The sequence below is a fragment of the Aptenodytes forsteri genome, unplaced genomic scaffold (assembly GCF_000699145.1).
Source record: "Aptenodytes forsteri isolate BGI_AS27 unplaced genomic scaffold, ASM69914v1 Scaffold258, whole genome shotgun sequence".
NCBI classification, from domain to species: Eukaryota; Metazoa; Chordata; class Aves; order Sphenisciformes; family Spheniscidae; genus Aptenodytes; species Aptenodytes forsteri.
Window position 1 is genome coordinate 2975967 of NW_008795250.1, and position 20188 is coordinate 2996154.

The 20188-nt window shown below is 41.7% G+C and overlaps 1 protein-coding gene across 1 annotated transcript in view; it reads left to right on the forward strand.

Moving 5' to 3' along the window:
• The window catches only part of MYO9A (myosin IXA), a 152997-nt gene that overhangs the window by 57956 nt on the left and 74853 nt on the right, over positions 1-20188 (forward strand). Inside the window, exon 8 of the mRNA XM_009278887.1 lies at positions 18629-18745. Within this exon, the coding sequence (XP_009277162.1) occupies positions 18629-18745 (117 nt within the window). The remainder of the gene's footprint in view (positions 1-18628; positions 18746-20188) is intronic.

The following is a 20188-nucleotide window of genomic DNA, read 5'->3' on the forward strand; positions in this document are numbered from 1 at the left end:
TTTTTGCCCCTGTTTGAAAAACTCTCCCTTGGGTTGGGTTTTTTTTTTTTTTTTTTTTAAACAGTGGTTTGAGCGCTTGGCAACTCCTCATTTGAAACATTCTCCTTCATGACAGTTATAAATTTATATCAGGCTCTCTTCCTGGGTTTGTTCTGTTCATCTTTGCAGTAATTTATGTAAAACTAGATACTTTATTCTGGCACATTTTGATGCTTGGGTAAAAGGTACTGCAAAATGTCCTTGTGGGGACATTTTGTCCTTGCTGTCCCAGCAGCCTGAGGCCAATAGTGTTGAAGGAGACAGCTGCAGTTAGCACCCGTCTCCTCTCTGTTTATTCATATCATACTTCTTTACTACTTTTCTTGATGGCTTTGCCTCCGTGAGTTGCGTTGGGCTTTTCCCCCATGAGTTGTGTGCCGTTTTTAAGTTAGGCAGAAATGTTGGCTTTGTCAACTCTGTGCTTCTTTCAATAAGTCAAGACTTTTTGAGTCTTGCCTGCCTACAACTGTTCTGCTGGATGACCTTGGAGGATCTAAATCAGGTTAATGGGTTAAAATGTTATATTGAAGTCCAACAAGAAGGTAGGACTCCAGCAGAGCAAAAGCACTGCCTCCTGTGTACCAGCAGTTGCCAGTGCTGTCATCTTCAGCTGAGCAAGTTCTTCCCAGCACGTACAGATTTCGTTTTACTTTATTTCCCTCAGGAGGGTACAAGATGTGTGATAGCAGCACCTGCTCGAGCAGGGCCATAGCCAGGAACAGATAAACTGTTGTGAACTGAGCTCCCATTTCAAGGTGCGATCTGTTGTTTCTTGGTGTGTAGTCACTGCCTGTCCTCAGGGTATTACAAGGATTATGGAATGAGCGTGTTCTTCAGGAAGACCCTGCAAAGCGTAATGTGCCATCAGGTTTTTCTGATCGTTCAGTAAATCATGGTGTATTGTTAAGAGGTTGTGTCTGACCATGGTATTAACAGTCAGGTACGGCCCCGTGTTGCTGGAGCTACCGGTATTTCTGATTAAGGAGAGGCAGTCAAAGAGAGACTTGGTTTTGAAGGTAAAAATCAACGCTGCTTTGTAGTTGCAACCTCTCTTTGCTGTGGCACCGATGGCAAATGTGGGCTTGATTGTAGACCCCATGCGTCTGCAGCCCTGCGGGGAGAGCTGCCTGTCCGCTCTCGGTCTGCATCTCCAGCGCTTGTTGAAATGTAAATGAGCAAGGACACCACATCCATAAATAATGCTTATATTTACCTCTGGCAGCTGCCTCTTATCTTCAGAGCCACGCTGGCTTGTCTGCTGCAGAGCTGCCTCCTGGAACCATTCATTTTTCCTTTTATAGTAGCTGGATGGTATTTTAATGCAGTGTTTGAAACGACTGCGTAATTTGGTCTAGCGCTAAGGTTTAGACGCTTTATGCTGTAGATAAACTTAGTAAAAAGGCTGCACGGACACGAAAGGCTGCAGTTGTGTTCAGAGGTCTTGGTTCGTTGTCCAAAACAGCTGCCAATGTCTTTATCAGGAGCGAGATGGTGTATTAATGGAGCTAGCAGCAGTTAATGGATTTCTGGAGAAATCACGGTGTGTCCATGCAGGGCGAGGGCAGTATTTGGTAACAGCGAGCTGGCCAAGACCACTTCATTTAGCAAATAAAATGCAGTGGTAAGGACCCTTTGAAAAGAGAAGGTTTGACTATGGGAGCAAGAGAGCCATCAGTGGTGTCTGGAAAGATTAGAGTATTTTGATTCAGGTCTGTCTTGAACGCTGGGCATCTGTCTGCAGCCACAGTATTCTTCTTCCTAATAAGGTAAAATATAGCAGGGACGTAAATGAAATAGGGGAACAATGGGATTTTAATGGTAACAGAATAATAACGCACGCTGAGGATTGCTGTTGTCCTTCCCCAAGTGCCCCTCAACTCCAGATTCTGGGCATTTTTTTCATATATTAATATGTGAATTTTTGCAGTCCTCCTACTGAGGTAGGAAAGTTTCATAAGCCACAATTCAGGTATTTAAAAGAAAAAGAAACAGACGCGCTAAATATTAAGCGGCTCGACTGATATTTGGTAGGAAACATGCAGCCGATGCAGGAGCAGAGCACTTTAATCAAATCTTTGTGGAGAACTTGGGGGTGGTTAAAAATCTTGCTCTTGATCCTGCTTGTAATCCGAGCGTCATTTTAAGCTTAATCTGTGCAAGGAACTGCCCTTCTGGGTCACGTCTGTCTTCTTCCTTCTATCTAAATAATTCGGAGAATTCAGGTTTTTTTCCGTCTCAGCTTACTGCAAGGCTCCAAGGCCATTAGTTTATGCCTTGACTAATACAGTCATATACCTCGCTCAAATCCATTCAACATCTTGACTGGTGGTTCTCACTCCCCCTTTCCATTGCGCCGGAGACGAGCCCTGTGTCTGAGCTCCTCAACCATCCCCACCTGGTTTCCATCCCATTTGTTCTGCTTATCAGGCTGGTGTCTGTCACCTGCTTCTCTGTTTTTCACCAGTCTCTGCATTTTTTCCATGTTCTTCATCAGATGAGGAAAAACTTGTTATCAAAATAAATACATCAGTTAGTGAATCCTCTTCTACATCCCTCCAGAAAACAGATTTTTCCATGATGCTTTCAATTCATTTAGTTCTGTTGGTATTTCTTAAGCAAATGACTTTGCAGAAAGACTTTGTTTTAACATATCTTTATAATTTTCAGCCATTTGTGACCAGGGATGTTTTATGCCTAAGGGTTAGTTAATGAATTAATTCACACTTCTGGAAGAAGTCTGATGTGAAATTGCCCAACAGAAGGGAAATAAAAGATGTGAGACAACTTCTTGGGCAACAAGTGACCTGATTCTTCCCTTCCTTTAATTTTGGAAAGCTGTTAGGAGCTGGTTGCTTGATGTGATGAGTGTCACGATAAATGTCTTGTATTAACTTAATGTGTATTCATAATTGTAAGTGGAAAATGGCTATCTTAAAAACCAGAGGAACTGAAAGGGACTGCGTTGTGTGTCCGGGGAGGTCCCTGCAAGCAGATGTTGTGGAGCACAAAAAAAAGGCATGTTATCTCCTGCCCCTTTGGCACTCTTCTATATTGTGATAGCAAGACCTGGGTTGCAAACATATTTTTTGTTAAGTCCCTCTGCACTGCCTTAAGTGTACCTAGTTCTTGGGGTCTGCTAAAACTCTATGTAATGCCAAGATATTTTGAAAATTTTTATTTGCAAGCTTTTGTAGGCTATAATGTGCCATCATATCTTTGCTTAAATGGCTATACGCTATTTAGCAAATGAGTGTTACATGCAGGTGTTTACGTGGCCATGGAAGGACACCGTCGAACTGTTCTGTGATGGTGTGCAGAGCACCCAAATTGCAATTGAATCTGTGAAATGCTTTTTATTCTGCATAAATATGTGCAGCTATAGGTTCATGTAAGATCAGCTAATCATTAGTTAGAAAAGCGCTTATGCAGTTCAGGTCAGATTTGCTAACCAAAATATTCAGTCTCCTGAAAATCTACTATGAGCAGAAAAAAGCAGAGGGTAATAAGCATTGAACAGTGTTTTTAGTGTGACAGTAAAGCAGGAGAAGACAGTCCAGGTCTTCTGTCTGCCTTTGCCGAGGGCTGTGCAGCCTTGCTCGGTCCTTTCATTGTGCCAGATGTTCGTCATCCCTGGGTCTGTGCTGACTCAGTTAGCTAACCGAGAGAAAGTCCTTGGAGTGGAAGGAGAGTTGGGTTTGTGTCCTTTTGCTAAGTCCAGTAGAAGTCTAGTAAACACCAGCGTTGTGCTGTCTGGAGAAAGGGGGAGAAGAGGGAACCTTTGCCCAGGAGCAGTGGGGCAGGCACGTCTCTCCCTTCTGGTGGCACAAAGCCAGTGGATTTTTTTTTTTTCATAGCATAAAGCGTCACTTCACCCTGACCTTCTTTACCCGGGATGAATTTCTTGCTGATGAATACAAGACACTCAGCATGTTCGTGAATAACCATCACAAGATGGTTATTTCAGATGATAAACCGTGCTGCGTTAGTGGGTTGAGCTTGGGGAGAACAGTTAATTTTCAGCATGGTAACAGTTAATTGGCAGAGATACAAGATAGACAAGCCTTGCGGAGCAGACCTTAATGAGGGGAAAAAAGTATTTCATTACAGCAAAGAGCTGAGCGATGTTTCATTAGCTTACATACTCAGAGTGGTACTGTCTAATGCCTTTTTCAGACCATTATAAAGAGAAAAGGAATGGAGTTCCAGGGCCAAATGGCATAACATTACCTAAGATGTTAAAAAAAAAAAACCAAACAAAGGAAAAGATCATAGTTGCAACTAATCATGAGCATTTAACTGACTGAAAATATTAGAAGAGAAAAAGTGGGAAGCAGACAAAATAATTAGTAGCGTGAAGAAAGTGGAATGAAAATTCTCAGTCCTGAAGTAGGAGGACAGGGACACTTAATGGAATAGAAAGTAGCAAAACTGCTGGAAGCACCTACTTATACAAAACCCCATTAGCTTAGGAGACTCATTGTCACCACAGGTTATTAGCATCGGGAGCTTAGCAGGATTCCTTTGAAGACCTGGTACGTTGATGAGTGTGTTCAGAATTAACAGAAAAAATATTAATAGAATACAACTGAAACCCCACAAAGCTTTTAAGAGCCAAGCAAGCGTCTCTCCTTCAGGACATGAGGGCAACCTGTCAGTTGTAGAACTTCAAAAGAAACTCTTTCAGGGGATTAGGTTTCTCATTTTTCCCTTTAAAATGCAAGGAACAGCTGTGCTTGGTGACAGAATGTGGATTAGATGAGACTAGTGGTTTTATCGGACTGGTGTCCTGCATGTATTTCTTTATGGGATGCAGCATCCTTCCTTTACTAGGAAGACCGAGTCCATCAACGTTGGGTCCTTTTTTTTTTTTTTTTTAACTTGTTTTGATGATTTTTTTTTTCACATGATAATATGGTTATATGCCCTAACGTTTCCACAAAGCGGTGCGTGGGATTTGATGCAGACATCTGGCTGAATGGAGCTTGTGTCTACAAGGTTCTCCCAAACCTGCAGAATCTCATGGTTGACAATGTACATCTGAACATCCTGGGAACCCAGAGCTCATGTGCAAAGATGTTATGGTTACTCTTCTCTTCTGTGCCACCATGGAAATTCTTGTGTGTTAGCTGTGTTCATACTATTTATTCGGCACTAATATCTGGAAAAAAAAGGAAGACTCAGATTTCGAGATTTCTGAGCAGAGTCCAAAATAAGGACTTTAAGAAGGGAAATGCTGACTTTCCATGGACTGCTCTCCCCACTCCAGCTGCCATTTCTGTCATCAAATCCGTTCTCGACTCTTTAAAGGCTTCTTTTAATTACATCTGATTACTGAAAAGACGCTTTAATTTCACAGAGTCCCTTTTGTTACTTAAATTTAGGCTAAACTCACGTGAAAAGTTTTATAAGAATGGAAACGAACCATTCCTGGATGAGCAAGTCAGCTCTTCCCACACAGGATGTAATTTTGGTACAGTTGCTTGGAATATGGGATTTTTCTATATAATCTCAATCTGAATAAATTTAGATTGATTTCTTCTCAGCCTAGGGCTGTTTATCAACAGTTGATGTAGGAGGAGGTGTAGAAGCTCCATGGCTGGACAGGGTCTGTCACACAGCCTTTGCCTTTACAGCTGTAGCAGCTGAGGTGTGACAAGAAGTAATTTCTCTTTGAGGAAGCTTGCCAGAACAAAAGAGCCAGTAGTGAACATGATGATACACTGGCAGAAAAAGTTTTTCCACGACAGTGTTTTCTGCTTGGGAAGGGCCAACAGAAAGGCAGGATTTGGCTTATAAAAGCTCAAGTGCTATTTTTGATGGTGCATTGGACTTCATGGTAGGAATGCTGGTACGTTGTGCCTGTAAACTGCCGAGCGAATTTCCCTAAACATAGCCTACAGGTTCCTCCTCGGGTCAGGTCACACACCTACTTCTTGTGCCACTAAGTAACCTATTAATTTATTTATGTTCTGGTTTCACTGTGAAAACATGGACTGAATGGGATCTCAGTTCATGCTTTTGGTAGAACAGACTGTGGTGGAGGAAAACACTTTTTTGTTTGAAAAAAGTGTTTGAAACCTTTGCTGTCAGCAGGCCCTTCAAATTTGGCTGCCTGGTGGCTCTGTTCTTCTGCAGCTCTTTATGGTGGGCTCATGATTGCTCTACGTGAGCACCTTTCAGTAGGGGTGCTCCATGCCATCATTTCCTCCACGGGGAGAAGCGAGAACCACAGACTCATTTTCTGGAAAAGTTTTATTTCAGGAAGAGAAGGGGGTTTTTTGTTTCTTTTGGTTTGTTACAGATGACATTTTCTAACCACGCTGTCCAAATCGGAAGGCTGAAGGCTTTGACTGAAATTATTTTAGGAAGATGATGCTTGTAACCTCATGGCTCCACAGTTGAGACTTTGATAAAATTGCTAACAAGATTTTTGTTGGTTTATTTTGGTTTTGACTGTAACCTGAGTGCTTTTTTCTGAAAAGCGTGACCACAGCATATTACAGATATTCAGCTACGATATGACAATATTATAGATGGGGACTTGCAATACATCTCTAAAAATAAATAGCAGGCAGGCTCTAGTCTGTGATGGGAATGATGGGTCTCCTGTCTGTCCTCTTCCAAGTCCTGCCTACCACCAGCTGAGATACAACAGGTGGGTCCTCAACACCCACAGAAGATGATGTTCTCGTTTCAGATTTTCCACTTCATTTTCCCTATTAATGTCTGTCTAATGACAGGAGGATGAGTAAGGAGGGGGAAGGTTGCAGGAGCATGCTGACACTTCCCATGTTATTCCTCAGGAGTCGTGTTAGCACAGGAACGGCATGAGCTGTTTCAGTGGGAATGTATGCAAGATAGGGAGCAGTGTAAGGATGAAGATGTTAACCCATGATGAAAAGAGTGCAATGACATTAAAAATGTTTTTAATCCTTTTTTTTTAAGTTACTAATGACAAAGGTTGGGTTTCTTACTTCCTAGAGTAGCAGGTAAGCTGGTAGCTCTGAAGGACTTTCTTGTCAACCTGATGATATATTGATGCAGGAAGATTGTCTCACTGGACAAATCCATTGATTTGACTTCTCTCACTGTGGTTGGGATTTTTTGGGAGGAGTGTTGGCATGGTTTGGGAGAGGCCCTAAAAATACCTCTGAGTAATACAGACCGGCAGGTTGGAGATGGACCTTTGTCAAAGGAAGGTGATCGTGAAGGTACTGGGAAACTGGTACTAGAAAAGAGAGAGCACAAGAAGAATTTTTAAAAGGGTGTTTGATACGTAAATTGGAGACTAGTACCAAAAAAATCTCTCTGAATCTGAGAACTTTATAACTATTTTAGTGAAAAAATTCTGCAATGCCTTCTGTTTCAGTGTTGTATTGGAGAACGGTTCGGTATTGTATTGTAATGACATTCCAGTCTATTTTTTCTCATTGCAATATCCACCCATAAGTTCTGGAAAACATCATTGACACTTGCATCTCTTGGATAAAATCCATTGGCAGGACACCCCGCTGCCTCCCGGCTCCGGGGTGATAGTGGAAGCTTTCTGCCGGGACGTGGCGGCCAGCCGGGAAGGCAGGAGCCAGCAGTTGTGGTAGTGCAGGGCTTCGTACAGGTTTTTTGGGGTATGTTTTTGCCAGCCGGGGGCAGGAGCCAGCAGTTGTGGTAGTGCAGGGCTTAGTACAGGTTTTTTGGGGTATGTTTTTTGCAGGTACATTCATAGAAATAAAACATAAAAATGAGCCTTTGCAGAAAAGTTTACAGCATTTTTAAATGAACTTTTCCTTTTTGTAATTAGACTCCTCTTGCATTTGTCACTCCTCTTCTTCCAATGATGCTTTTAAAGATACTTTTCCTCCTCCTTAATCAAACATAAAAATCATAAAAAACCCCTTTTGGAGGCTGGAGTCAGCATGATACATTAATGATTTGAGTTCTCTTAGGAAAAGCAAACACGAGAATGACAGGATTTTAATATGATGCTAAGATAAAATAAGAGTATGGAAAATTACATCATACTTATCCAGCCCGAGTATGATATAATACTCCTTGATGCCAAGATAGGGATTAAGCTAGAGTCTGATATTCTGCAAGAGTACTTTCCTCTGGGTGTTAAGCCTCTGTTTAAAAAAGAAAAGCTAAGCCTGCTTGTCTCAGCCTATGTCCTGTGACCCAAAGGGGAACCACAAAAGCTGCTTAATCTATCTCCTGCCGCAGGACATGGCTGTGAATGTAAACCAGACGCACGACGTATTCGGTAATAAATAGAAAACGAGCAGAACAGCCGGAAACCATAATTCTCCATGCACACACGTGTGTGACTTGGGACCCACTGAATAGGCTGAACCTGATGTGAGATAAGAGTGAGGCACTAAAACCTGCATTTGGACAAAAAGAGGGATTTAGACCTTGCCTTATTCCAGCAACTAACAGTTTTGCATCTATTTTTCAAGTCCAGAAATGTCACCAACTTTGGTGGTGAGCCACAGAGAGGATGCGATGCGCTGGCAGGTTTTGTATGCAGTGCTGCTATACTTCATCACCATCCTCCTCGTTTTCTGCTCCTTCCCTAATTTAGCTCTACTTCACAGCTACGTGTCTCTCCCTTCCTTAGATGTTACTCCATCTCAGAACAGGAGTGACAGACCCAACAAGCCATCCCTCTGCAGTTGTTCTTCTGTCCATACAAGTACAAACCCAAGCTGAAGCCACCTTACATATGTTTTTTTCCCCAGCCCTCACAGAGCAGTAACAGCATCGGAGATAAAAATTGGATTTTAATATCATTTTAGTACATGTGGTAGCTACTCCTCTGACACTTAACGCTCTTATTAGTAGCTGGCACCCCTAAGCCCTATTCAAATAAAATTAGTTTTTGAGTCTGTTTTATTTAATCATGTAATTAATGATTGCTGCAGAGATCATCATCACCTAGATGCCTACGTGTGCTGTTTTTAATTGACTGCGTGTCCAAGACTTATTGAGAACGGAGGATTAGCTTCTATTCCTGTTCATTGGACCCCTTTATGAAATACAAATCAAGTGTATTAGGAGAGCTTGCATTGCTCTTGGTTTTCCTTGTTCTAATCTCAGATAAGTCATATCCCTAGCAGCCGTATAGCTCTTCAGACTGGCTGAGCATTGCTAGTATATATTTTTTTAAAAAAAGAGATGTGTGGATTTTTTTAGAGTAGAAACTGATTTTTTTTCATCATTTACTCATGCATACAGCGTAATTATTGTTGAATAGATACTTTGAGTCAAATAAGAAAACAAATACACTTTTTTCCTGATCTTTTTCCCCTATTTGAAAATTATGTATATGACTCAAACCCACAGAAGTGATTGAAGGAGGGAGGCATAATCAGAAAATATTAGGTAAATACCATGGGCAAAATTCAGTAGGTATTAAAATGTGTTTTTTCCTCTGAGTCATCTTGGAATAAGACATTTGTGTTACAGTGAGTACAAATGTAATTATGAAGCCAAATTTCACCTTAGAGAATAAATGGGGGAAAAATGGGAATGGCTGATAAGGATTTTAAAACAGACATCAAATGACAACAAAAATCAAATCCTGTCTATGATAATAGCTCACTAAATTATTTTTTTGGTAGGATATCAGCAGATTCCTGGGACTTAGTGCCAAATCCCTGTGAGCAGAAAAGCCAATTGATTCATTGGGTAACGCACTGAAAATTTATTCCACCTATTAAAAGAAAAACAAAAAACCAAAACCTCTGTAGAGCCACTAAAAATTGGTATATAGATTTGATTTTTGGAGGGATTTCCTGAATAGGAAGAATCCTAGTGCTGCTTTTTTTTTTTTTCCCCCCTGAATATTTCATTGGAAGCACCTTTCATCCTTGTATAGAAATTATAGGAAGTCTATCAAAGGCCTTAAGGGAGAATGGGATATTTCCTTTCTTCCTGTGTTCATATCTTATTTCCTGAAGAGAAGAGGAATCTCCGTTTCTATTATACACAAGCAGAAAACGTGAAGTGTTTTGTGGTACCTGGCTTTACTTAAAAAATGGAACTCCTATCTTTGTGTTTTACATAAACTCTTGCAAACTTCACACTCAGAAAGAAACATTTCTTGCCATCCTGGAATTATTTTAATTGTTTTTTGTAAGTATTTGATGACACAGGTCTGAAAAGAGAGCGTGCATTGCTTGTTTTCTTCCTAGAGGACAGGAAACACCCGCACACGTGTGTGTCCATTTACGTGTTACTGAAGAGCTGTTGGGTCACTAGGAGGGGAAAAATCCATAAGTAGTTTCTACAACTGTATCAAGATCATTCCTATTTCAACCAATAAATTTTCTGAGACAATTGCAAGTTCTTATTGGGAAGTTTACCAAGAGAGTGGCTTGTAAAGCCAGATTTTTTGGGATGGGTGGGAGTTTTGCATCCGTAGGGAACACAGGTGCTGGCAATGGGTTTATCCAGTGGGAGCAAATAACATTGATAATGTCCATCATGAGATACACACACACGGTCTCTAGGGGAAATGCTGAAAAACTGGAGAAAGAAAGGACCATGACCAACAAGGCAACAAGTCGTCTTCTAGGCTAACTACAAGGCAACAAGTTGTCGTCGTCTTCTAACAAGTCTTCTCTTCTAGATCCAATGAATTTTCCAGAGTTGTGCCTGAGAAATGTTATTTAAACATCCTGTTTTCAAGTACTCATAGCTTTTGGAAAATCTGGAGTGGGTGCACTGACCTTGCTCCCATGTCTACGTTGTCCCCTGGTGAAAAATTGGGATTTAATAGCATTATGTTGACCGAAAATTATTGAAGGTGTAATAACATCACGTTGACCAATTGAATCGTTCAGCGTGTCTTTATGGATGTTTCATAGATTTGCATAATGCTGAAGAGATAGGATAAGGGTTGCATGCTCTCACAGTTAATAAACTCTGTGGGGTTTTAATGCTCATTAGGGCTTTAATTTGGTTTGGTGCTTACGCTTACTCTCCAGTTCTACTTTTTAAGTCCACTTCTCATTAACTGAGTCTGTACTTAGGAACTAGGGTCCAAAAACTCAGCTCTGGGCACATGCACCCTTCGTAAGCTGCATTTTTTACAATAGTGACCCAAAATAGATTGCTGCTCTCCAATATGCGTGCGTTAAAGGGCATTTTTTCAGTGCAAAATGGTCTTTGGGTTTTTCTGCTTCACTTTTCTGTAGAGGAGCATGTGATGCTTCCTACGCTCGGGAGGTAGTAGTGATGAAGTGGTGCTCAGCATCCCTCCTGAGCAAACTCAGTGGCTGTTAAAATGTAATATTAATTGCTTTTTTGATGAACTGGTCGTAAGAGCTGCCGGTATCCAGAAATCCGTCATTTGCGTCAAACAGCCTTTCCATTCTGTTTGTCCAGGATCAGTCTATCTTGTCCTTTGCATTAGCGGTGAGGGAAGACGGGTAGATCTCTCAATGAGCTAAGATGTTTAAAGTCTTTAGAGGTCTGTACCTGGTGCTTAAATACTACTTGGGAATCATTTCTTACCCAGAATTGGTCAGTGCATCAATGTAATGCTCTTCCTAAGTGGTAACAAAAGGGATGAGCTTTGCTTTGCTTTGCTTCTGCCTTATTCTAATTTTCTGAGTCTCCGTGTCGAGTGATGCACCGCACAGAAATGGTTATTTATTTTACGCAGGTTTTTTTTAAACAAAATGTTAGTGGAAGTGTTTATGCTGGTTACAAGAGTCCTTTATGGTATGTTTTTGTTTGGGTCAAAAATGTTTAAAGTTGAACGTCAGAGGCTGGTTGCTGTTCCAGATACGGTCTATGGTTGGTCTGGTTTGGACAGAGTAATTGGGGAGAGGATCTGGCTTTTGCATTTCAATATCACTCTGGATCTCGCTGGAGATAGTGGAGTCTGCACTCCAGAAAATGCTCGTCTTGGCAGCCTCTTGATGGCTTTTTCTTCAGCAGGATCTGTTTGCCTTCTGCTACCTGGGATGCACAATCACTGGGATGTTGCTGCAATTATGCACGATAAAGCAGTGCTCTTTGCCTTTCAAAGCCCTTCAGCATTTGTTTCCATCCATCCTCTACTCTCCAGGCTTTATTTATTCCCCTTAGTGTGAAAAACTTACAAATATTTGAGTTTTTGTTGTTAGAATTGAACTACTGCTCACTCTTGCTCATATATCAGGTTAGTCAACAATATAAACGCTGAATCCAATAAGGATTGCGGGCTGCACGCTGGGGAACTTCTTATCGCAGCAGATCATGCGAAAATATCTGTAAAAGGTTAACTGGGCGTCTGCCAGGAAGGCAGGTCACCACCGTGGCCTTCAGGGTCTGCAGCGGCACTGGAGGGGGAGAAGCTGGAGTCAGCAGAACGAAGGCCAAGGGCTCTGTCCGGCGGTACATGGGCATCTCTTCACCTTGCAAAGTCATCTGTTGGTTTTACAAGGAGCCGATGTCCAAAAGCAGGGCAGAGCTTGGCGTCTCTTCTCTACTGGGCTGTGTCAAGAAGGTGAAATCAAGAGCTGTGTTTGGTAAGGGTACCTTAAATTAAGCCTTCACTGAGCACCAAAACCCATCCAGCCGTACAAATAAAAAGTGGACTGAGCTCGGTTGTGATGGACCACCTTGATGGCAGCCTGTGCTCAATTCAAGATGTTTTTTTGGGATAGAAGGTTCCCCATTGGATTACATGCTGGTAGATACGTATATCTTAAATGCTGATATTGCCCCTACAACAACAGCCTGTGCCTTAGTTAATACCATATTGGGGTCAAAGAGCTGATTTCTCCTGGTTTTGGCTCCAGGACCAAGTCCAGAGTCTAGAAGATTTGTGACATTGCAATGCCAACGCGGACTTTGCACAAATACAAGCCTGAGTTTTACTATTTCTGGCAGCCCTGCATCTCCAGGAAGGTCCAGGGAGACATGCAGGGGAAAGAACTGAGGTTTGAAAAGAAATTGGAAGTAAGAAGAGTTTTTTCTAATGAGTTTTTCAGAGTCGGTACGTCCAGTGCCCGAGCTTTACAGCAAAGGGGCCCATCTGCTTGTGAAGCACTACCTTTGTGGCAATCCATTTTTTTCAATATTTAAAGCCATAAAATTCAACTGGCAGCTTGTAGCATGAAAGTGCTCCCTTAGATTTTTTTTTTTTTATTATTATTATTTTTTTTATAAAAACAAGTTATGGCAGGGTGAGTAAAAAGTTGCTGGTTTAACCAGGGTTTTAGGAAGTGAAAGGAATGCTTTAATCTTGGTTATCTGTGTATAAGCTGTTGTGGTTTCTGAATATGTAGCAAGGTGCAAGAAGCCATCCTTCCGGCATTTATTAAAAATACGATTTTTTTTTTTCCTGAGAGCTTTACTGTCCAGCCCCCTGCACAGGCTTTAACAGCCACCAAGAGAAGCAGTGCAAAAGAAAAAAAAAAAAAAATAAAAAAAACACCCTTTTAAAACCCCCCCCCCCCCAGCCGATGTCCTGCCAGCTTTTTGCACTTGCCACCAAGAGAAGCAGTGCAAAAAAAAAAAAAAAAAAAATTAAAATACCACCCTTTTACATCATCACATACAGCTTTTTTCTGGTTTTTGCTCTTTGTGAGTCATTGCTTCTGTGGGAGAAGATAGTATGGGACTGTGTAATGTGAAGATGGTATTGTTATAGCAAAGAAGCCTGTAAAATTAAAGTTTCATAGATAATAATTTTAAAAATATTGGGGTTTGGAATTTGGTTGCAACCAGCAGAACTATTTTTTAGGGGAAGGGAAGAAAATTTTAATTTTCTATTTTTTTTTAAAGCAGGCATACAAATTAGAGTGTTAATGTTTCTTTTTTTTTTACTCGATTCCCTGCTTTTTCCATTTATAAGTTTGAGGGGGGGTTCTAACCCTTTTGCTTTCCTGGGTTATCTGAGTACCAGCAAATATTTTGAATAATGCCAGCAGAAAAAGACCTTTACTCAGAGTTTCAAATCTCAGCTGAGTGCAGAATAGCAGCAGTAAGAAATCCTGACCCTGGGGTGGGGAGCGGTGGTGATGCTGTAGGGACAGCAGCAGACGGAAGATGTGCTTGTATGCATTTAGAGAGTTTGTAATCTTAAGAATTAAGAAACTACTGAACTTGTACAAATGTGTTTTACAGAGGCTTTTAATTTGAGCAAGTTTGGTTTTCTTAGATTATATCTCTTGCCGTCTCTAAAACACAGGCTGTCGCTGCAGAAACTGTAAGTCCTTGCTCCAAAACACTTCAAAGAGAGATTTTAATTCTTAAGTCTGTCTTCCCCTTGTTCCTTTTGGCAGAAGATGTTTCCAAAAGTGTATCTATTTTTAAGGTAGCCTGAATCCCGTGCCCATCATGAAAACTTTCAGGCCAATTAATTTGGCAATGCAACCTTATGAAGAACCCCAAATATCTTATATCAGGATCTTAGCAAAGGTTGGCCAACCCCAACAAGTGGCATTTCTAGCATATAATAAATAAACTATATATCCTTGCTAGCCTGATAAGCAGGAAACCTATTGATTAAAACCTTGTCTTCAGCTGATTTCCTGAGTCGCCGAGTTAAAGTGCATTTGATCTATCTTGTTTTCAAATCAGCAATATTTTTGCATGTGTGCAAGATGTTGCGCTCGCTTTGATCCCCGAGAGATTTGTTTTGGCGTTGCAGGAGCTGTTTTTATTTTGCTTTGTGAGCAAAATAAAAATGGTTTCAGCGCCACGGTGTTCCAGATCTGCCTAAATGTCACGTAAGTCTTGCAGAAGAGACAAGAAGCTGTAGGTGACTACCTGAAGACAAGCCATATGTAGTATGTGCTATATATTTCAGATTTAATTCAATATTCACATTTAATGTATGTAGGATAATAAATACAGGAATTAATAAATACACCAATAAATACAGGAACGAATGTTTAAGCGCTTATTTTCAATGCTCTGCTGCGTAGGAGTGAATGTAAGCATGTAGTACAATCCTTTCTTGAATAACAAGCCTGTAATTACAAGAAGAATATCCTGAATATTGCACACCAGGTCATGCTGTGAACAGCAGGGATGGTCGGGCAGGCTGAGCATCCTTTCCCCTGCCACTCCTTGGCAGCTTTACCCTGTTGAACAGAGAAAATAAGAGCAAGACATATTGAAAGGGACAAACTGCTGTACAGGTTTTGTTGGTTTGTTTTTTTTTTATTTCAAGGGTTTTACGGACTAGTGGTGTGTTAAACCATCTGCGTGGTGGCATATGGCAATGCAAGATGAATGGCTGAAATTAAAAATAAAAGCAGAAAACTTGTTTTCAAAGTGGACTGTTCCAACAATTTGGGGGGAAATGTGAAATCGTACTCTTGAAATTGCAGCAGCTCCTTAATTTGGAAAGAAATAATATTCCCTGATGGTCCTCAGATTAGGTGGTTTGATATCTATTTAGGACAGTGAGGGGCTTTATCTATAATGTAACATCATCCAGGATCTATTCTAAAGAATAAATACTTTATTGAAATGGGGAAAAAAAACCAAAAAAGCCAAACAAAAACTTGAGTCATATAAAATAGATTAATGTCTCTGCTGGTATTTTATAAAGGGATGTTAAAAAAAAAAAAAAAAAAAGGCAAGGGGTGTTTATTAAAAAAAAAAAAAAAAAATGGCAAAGTGCTGACTTCAACTCTTCAAGCCAATTAAAAATATCTCATTTTAGAAAGCTGCTGCTGGTTTGGGTACCACGGATGTTGGGTACCACAGATGTGGGGTGCCATGGACTTCATTCCCAGCGCTGGTGGACGTCGCTCCCCACGAGCAGGTCCATCACGGTGTGGGGAGGTGAGCTTGGAGAGCCCATTTTGGTGGGACCCCACAGCACCCAGCAGCACTGGAGCAACTTGGGTGTCCGAAACCAGATTTCTTTGCTGTGTGCACGGTGGAGATCCTGCCAGGAGGAGACTGCACGTACCATGAGGCAAAGCGAGCATCCCAGTTTTGGCCCCACTGCATTTCATCATCTGGGCGAGCGTGCGGGGCAAAGTTCTGTTTACACCACCGCAAGTCTGCTATGACTGCGCGTCTGTAGAGGAATTATCTGGATTTGTTAGTACAACAGAGAGAAGAAATTGGCTCATAAGGAGCCAACAAATTTGCAAATGAGATCCACGTGTACGTGTGCTCCAGCCCCCCTATATTCTCTATACGTTGCTTTGCCGGGAGTTTCCTACCAGCTGTTATGATACAGCCATCGCTTCTAAAAATAACTATTGAAGAATTTGAGATCTGGGGCGTTGATCACGTTTTTGGGTCCCAAGTGTAGCAAGGAGAGTGGCTCTTCATGGGCTTCCCAGCTTGCCATGTAGCCAAGCCCATCTTGGGAAGAAGAGAGCGATGGCTTATAGCCCGCCCTGCACATCCCTGGAGGAAACTGGGCAATGCTGGGGTTGTGCAGGCTTAACGATACCCTCATCTATTTAAAAAAAAAAAAGAGGAAAATTCAGCAGTGAAGTCCTGCACATCCCCTACAGCCTCTAATAAAAGGGAGAAGGAAAAGTATTGCAATGTAAACCCTTATATGACTGTATAGAGGAAACGATGGCGTTCTTTGTTGGCTTTAAATAGAACTGGTTTTTGTTTTTAGTTGCACGCCTTTGTGTTGGAGCAGTTAATTGGGCTGGCTTACGCTAGGAAAAAGCATGACGGCAGCGAGAAACATTCCTGGGTCTTGGCCTTCGTCTTTCCCGGAGACTGATTTTTCTGGTGTGACAGTGGCACTGATTGTTTTCCAGCTTTATCCAATCAAATAAGCTGAGATGGAGCATGGGGTTAGAGAACTGGTCTTGAAATTTTCTATTAATCACTGAAATATTCCCCCACACTTTGGGAAAATGTAAAAACTAGAAACAGCAGCAAAAAAAAAAACCCCAAACAACCCTTGTTGCTTGTAATGAAAACAGCAAAAAAACCCTCCCCAAAACCTTTTCTTCAGTAAAGGGAAGAAAAAACAGTTAGTGGAAACTAGACCTGTTTGTATTTCTAAATACCATCCACTTTCCAACACTGGTTGGATAACTCACACATTTCAACAGCTCACGCTCAGTCTTTAAAAGCGCTAGTTTGGTCTGTGCTACAACAAATCCGTTTGGTCTTGCTGCTCTCATGTTTTCATCATACGCTTGTTTTTGGTTTGTAGCAATGCTTTTTTTTGGGCAGGCGAGTAATTCCATGTTAGTTGTTGCAATATTTTGTAATTATCCTTGCAACGTGGCTTATCTGACAGCGTTTTATTGCCACTGAGCAATGGTTAGCGGCATACGGAGGCTATGTAGACTGTGAGCATCCCCAGTCATGGACCATGGTACTGCCTTCTCCTGCTCCAACTTGAGAGGGAGAGAAAGCGAGACTGCGTACTGGATTAATTGCATGTTAAGAGCGAAACGTTGGCAGAACAGCTTGTGTTCACGCTAAAAGTCGCTATCACAAAAAAATCAAGGAAAAAGAGGTGGGAACAAGCTAATAGAAGATAAATGATGCTACATGAGCTTTATTCTTTTGCTTGAGGTCAGCGAAATAAGGCCACTCAGGTGATGTACCTTGAAGGGAGGGTTGGTGAGAAGGATTTCAAGGCAATGTGTGACAAGCCACCAATTCGTTATAGTTCAAGGTTTTATTGAAATAGTTATGCGTGAACCTTCTGTTTCCGTGTTCATTCTTCTACAGTGGCTAAAATGAACCGAAATTTAACAGTCACGGCTGGTATCGTAAGATTTCAGGTGATTAGTATGTACCAAAGCAGTGCAATACAACTCAAGGTAATAATTTAAACCAAGGAAGAATCACAAGCAGCAAGAACAAAGACAGCCCTTAAATATGAATTGCTGCTTTACGGTTATGTATGTAGGTGCGGGTCCCAATGCACGCGTGTTTGGGAAAGCGCAGCCCAGGTACCCTCTGGTCTTGGTTTCCATCACTGTCAATCAAGCAAAATCTCTTCGCATCATGGCTGAGAGCATCATGGTGGGGATGGCACTTCAGAGGTATTATTCCCCTTTCTAGGAGAGCTGTTGGAGGAGCAGCGAATCTGCCTGCCGTGATTTGTAGCTCCCATTGGCAGTACCTGGAAAACGTCAAGTTTTCAGTAACGCTCACAGATTTACTATAGGGGTTTTAGCCTCCCTCTTTGTCACCCTTCTGCTGGTACCAGGTGCTGCCTGCCCCAGCACGTGCTTTCACATCACTTGCTGTCGTTGCTGTGCAATATCCACTCTTCTCGTTCCTTCTCCCCGAATAAACTCTTCAAGGATCTTGGTGAAGTTAAATACATATTTTTAATATATATTTTATTTTTATATACATTTTTATTTCTTTTTCTTTCGCCACCAGTGATGGGATTTATGGTGTGATCTCGTGCATCATCCGCTTGAATGCACAAAAGGAAACCAAGCCAAGGGGCACATCTCACGGCCCTGGGATTGCAACCAACTCCCGATGGCGTCAATACATGGCGTAAAATAAAACAGTAGACAAAAGCTTTGGCAAGGGAGAAATATGAACGTTGGATGTGGGCGCTTGAGAAGCAAAACCCTTTTCAGTGGAGAACAGGAATCGTTTCCAATCACCTTTTTCTTTTCTCTTTTAGGCTGTGACCGTGCGAAACTCCATGGCTAAATCGTTGTACAGCGCCCTGTTCGACTGGATAGTGTTCAGAATTAACCACGCGCTCCTCAACTCAAAGGACATGGAGGAAAGCACCAAGGTAACGTGTAGCCAGAAGAGCTGGCGAGACTTTTGTGTTTTTAAAATAGGTAACTACAGGATAAAACATTACCCAAGCTCCTAACAGCACATTGCTTAACATAAAGTTAACTTTTCCTCGGTTAATATTTTAGATATCGTTATTTTAAGTGGCGTTTGCTGAGCCAGGAAGGGTGAAGCACCTCGAAAAATACATCCTCAAAGCTCCTGGGGAAGAGGTTTCGTAGTAGCCACAAAAGCCTGTTCCCCACCCCCTCCAGGAGCCATGCTGAAGACTTTTCCTCCTTGTGTGTAAAACTATAGGACCATATATAATTGAGGGGAAGAAAGGGAAAGCTTGGTAACAGGAGGTGTTTCGATAAGGTTGCTCCATAAAAATAATCAGAAAAGGTGAACAAGCTGTGGTGTCAGTAGGTACTGGGATAGCACATCTCTAACAAGCAGAAAAATAAGATTAGGGAAAAAAAAGATTGCGACGGGAAGAGCGAAGCCGGCACGGTGCCGAACCGCTTTCCCAAAGAATTGATGGAAGGGATGACATGACATTTCCTGCGATAGTGGGGTTGGATGCAGCGACCCAGAACATCCTTTCCAAAACCTCTCGTGTATTCATCCGTGCTCATTGCGACGGGGGGATGCTGACCCCAGAAAGGCACGGGTGTACGGATGCGTCCACGCACACACATGCTTGCAGCTCGCCAGCTACCCTTGGCTTGGAAATTTTGGGCACGGGCCAGCAGCATGTGGCTTTTTTTGGGGGGGGGCGGGGTGTGTGTGTACATCCAGGCTGAAGCCGCGGCTGCCAAAAGGAGGATTGTTTTGCTAAGCACTAACATTACGTTTGAATTATGCTGTAGGACTGAAGTTGCAGAGACTTGCAGGGTAGCTGATCCTTTATTTAACTCCATAGAAATGCTTGCGGAGCGTAATTATAGACTGGAAATAAATACATGCCTATAAAATTTGGTTATATGCTTTTCTGACAGGAAAGGTTGTTAAAGTGGGTAACATCCAGCGTCTCTTTTGACTGCACATGCTTCCTCTTCCTCTGTTTAATATTTTACCAAAAATGTTGTGTTCTTTCCTGATTTTTTTCCAAGTCATCAAAAGTTTTGTCTGGGCTGTCAGGAAAAAAAATCCAACATTGTTTGTGTATTTGGTGAAGCAGAAAAGGTGGGTTCATTTTGACAAGGAGATGCATCTCAAATACTAATTTTTTTTTTTCATGATTCTATGATTTTTTAAAAATATTATCTGTTCTGTAATATTTAAATACAAAATCAGACTAGGACGCTAGTACTTGCTTAGTCAGCATGTCTGTAATAGCAGGGTGCGACGGTAGGTGTTTATGGGCCATTAAACTTTGGTTCCCAACCTCAAATCTCAGCAGGTAAGAGCCAGAACAGCCCAAATTCGGGCTGTTTTCCAGCATCGCCGCTGCATA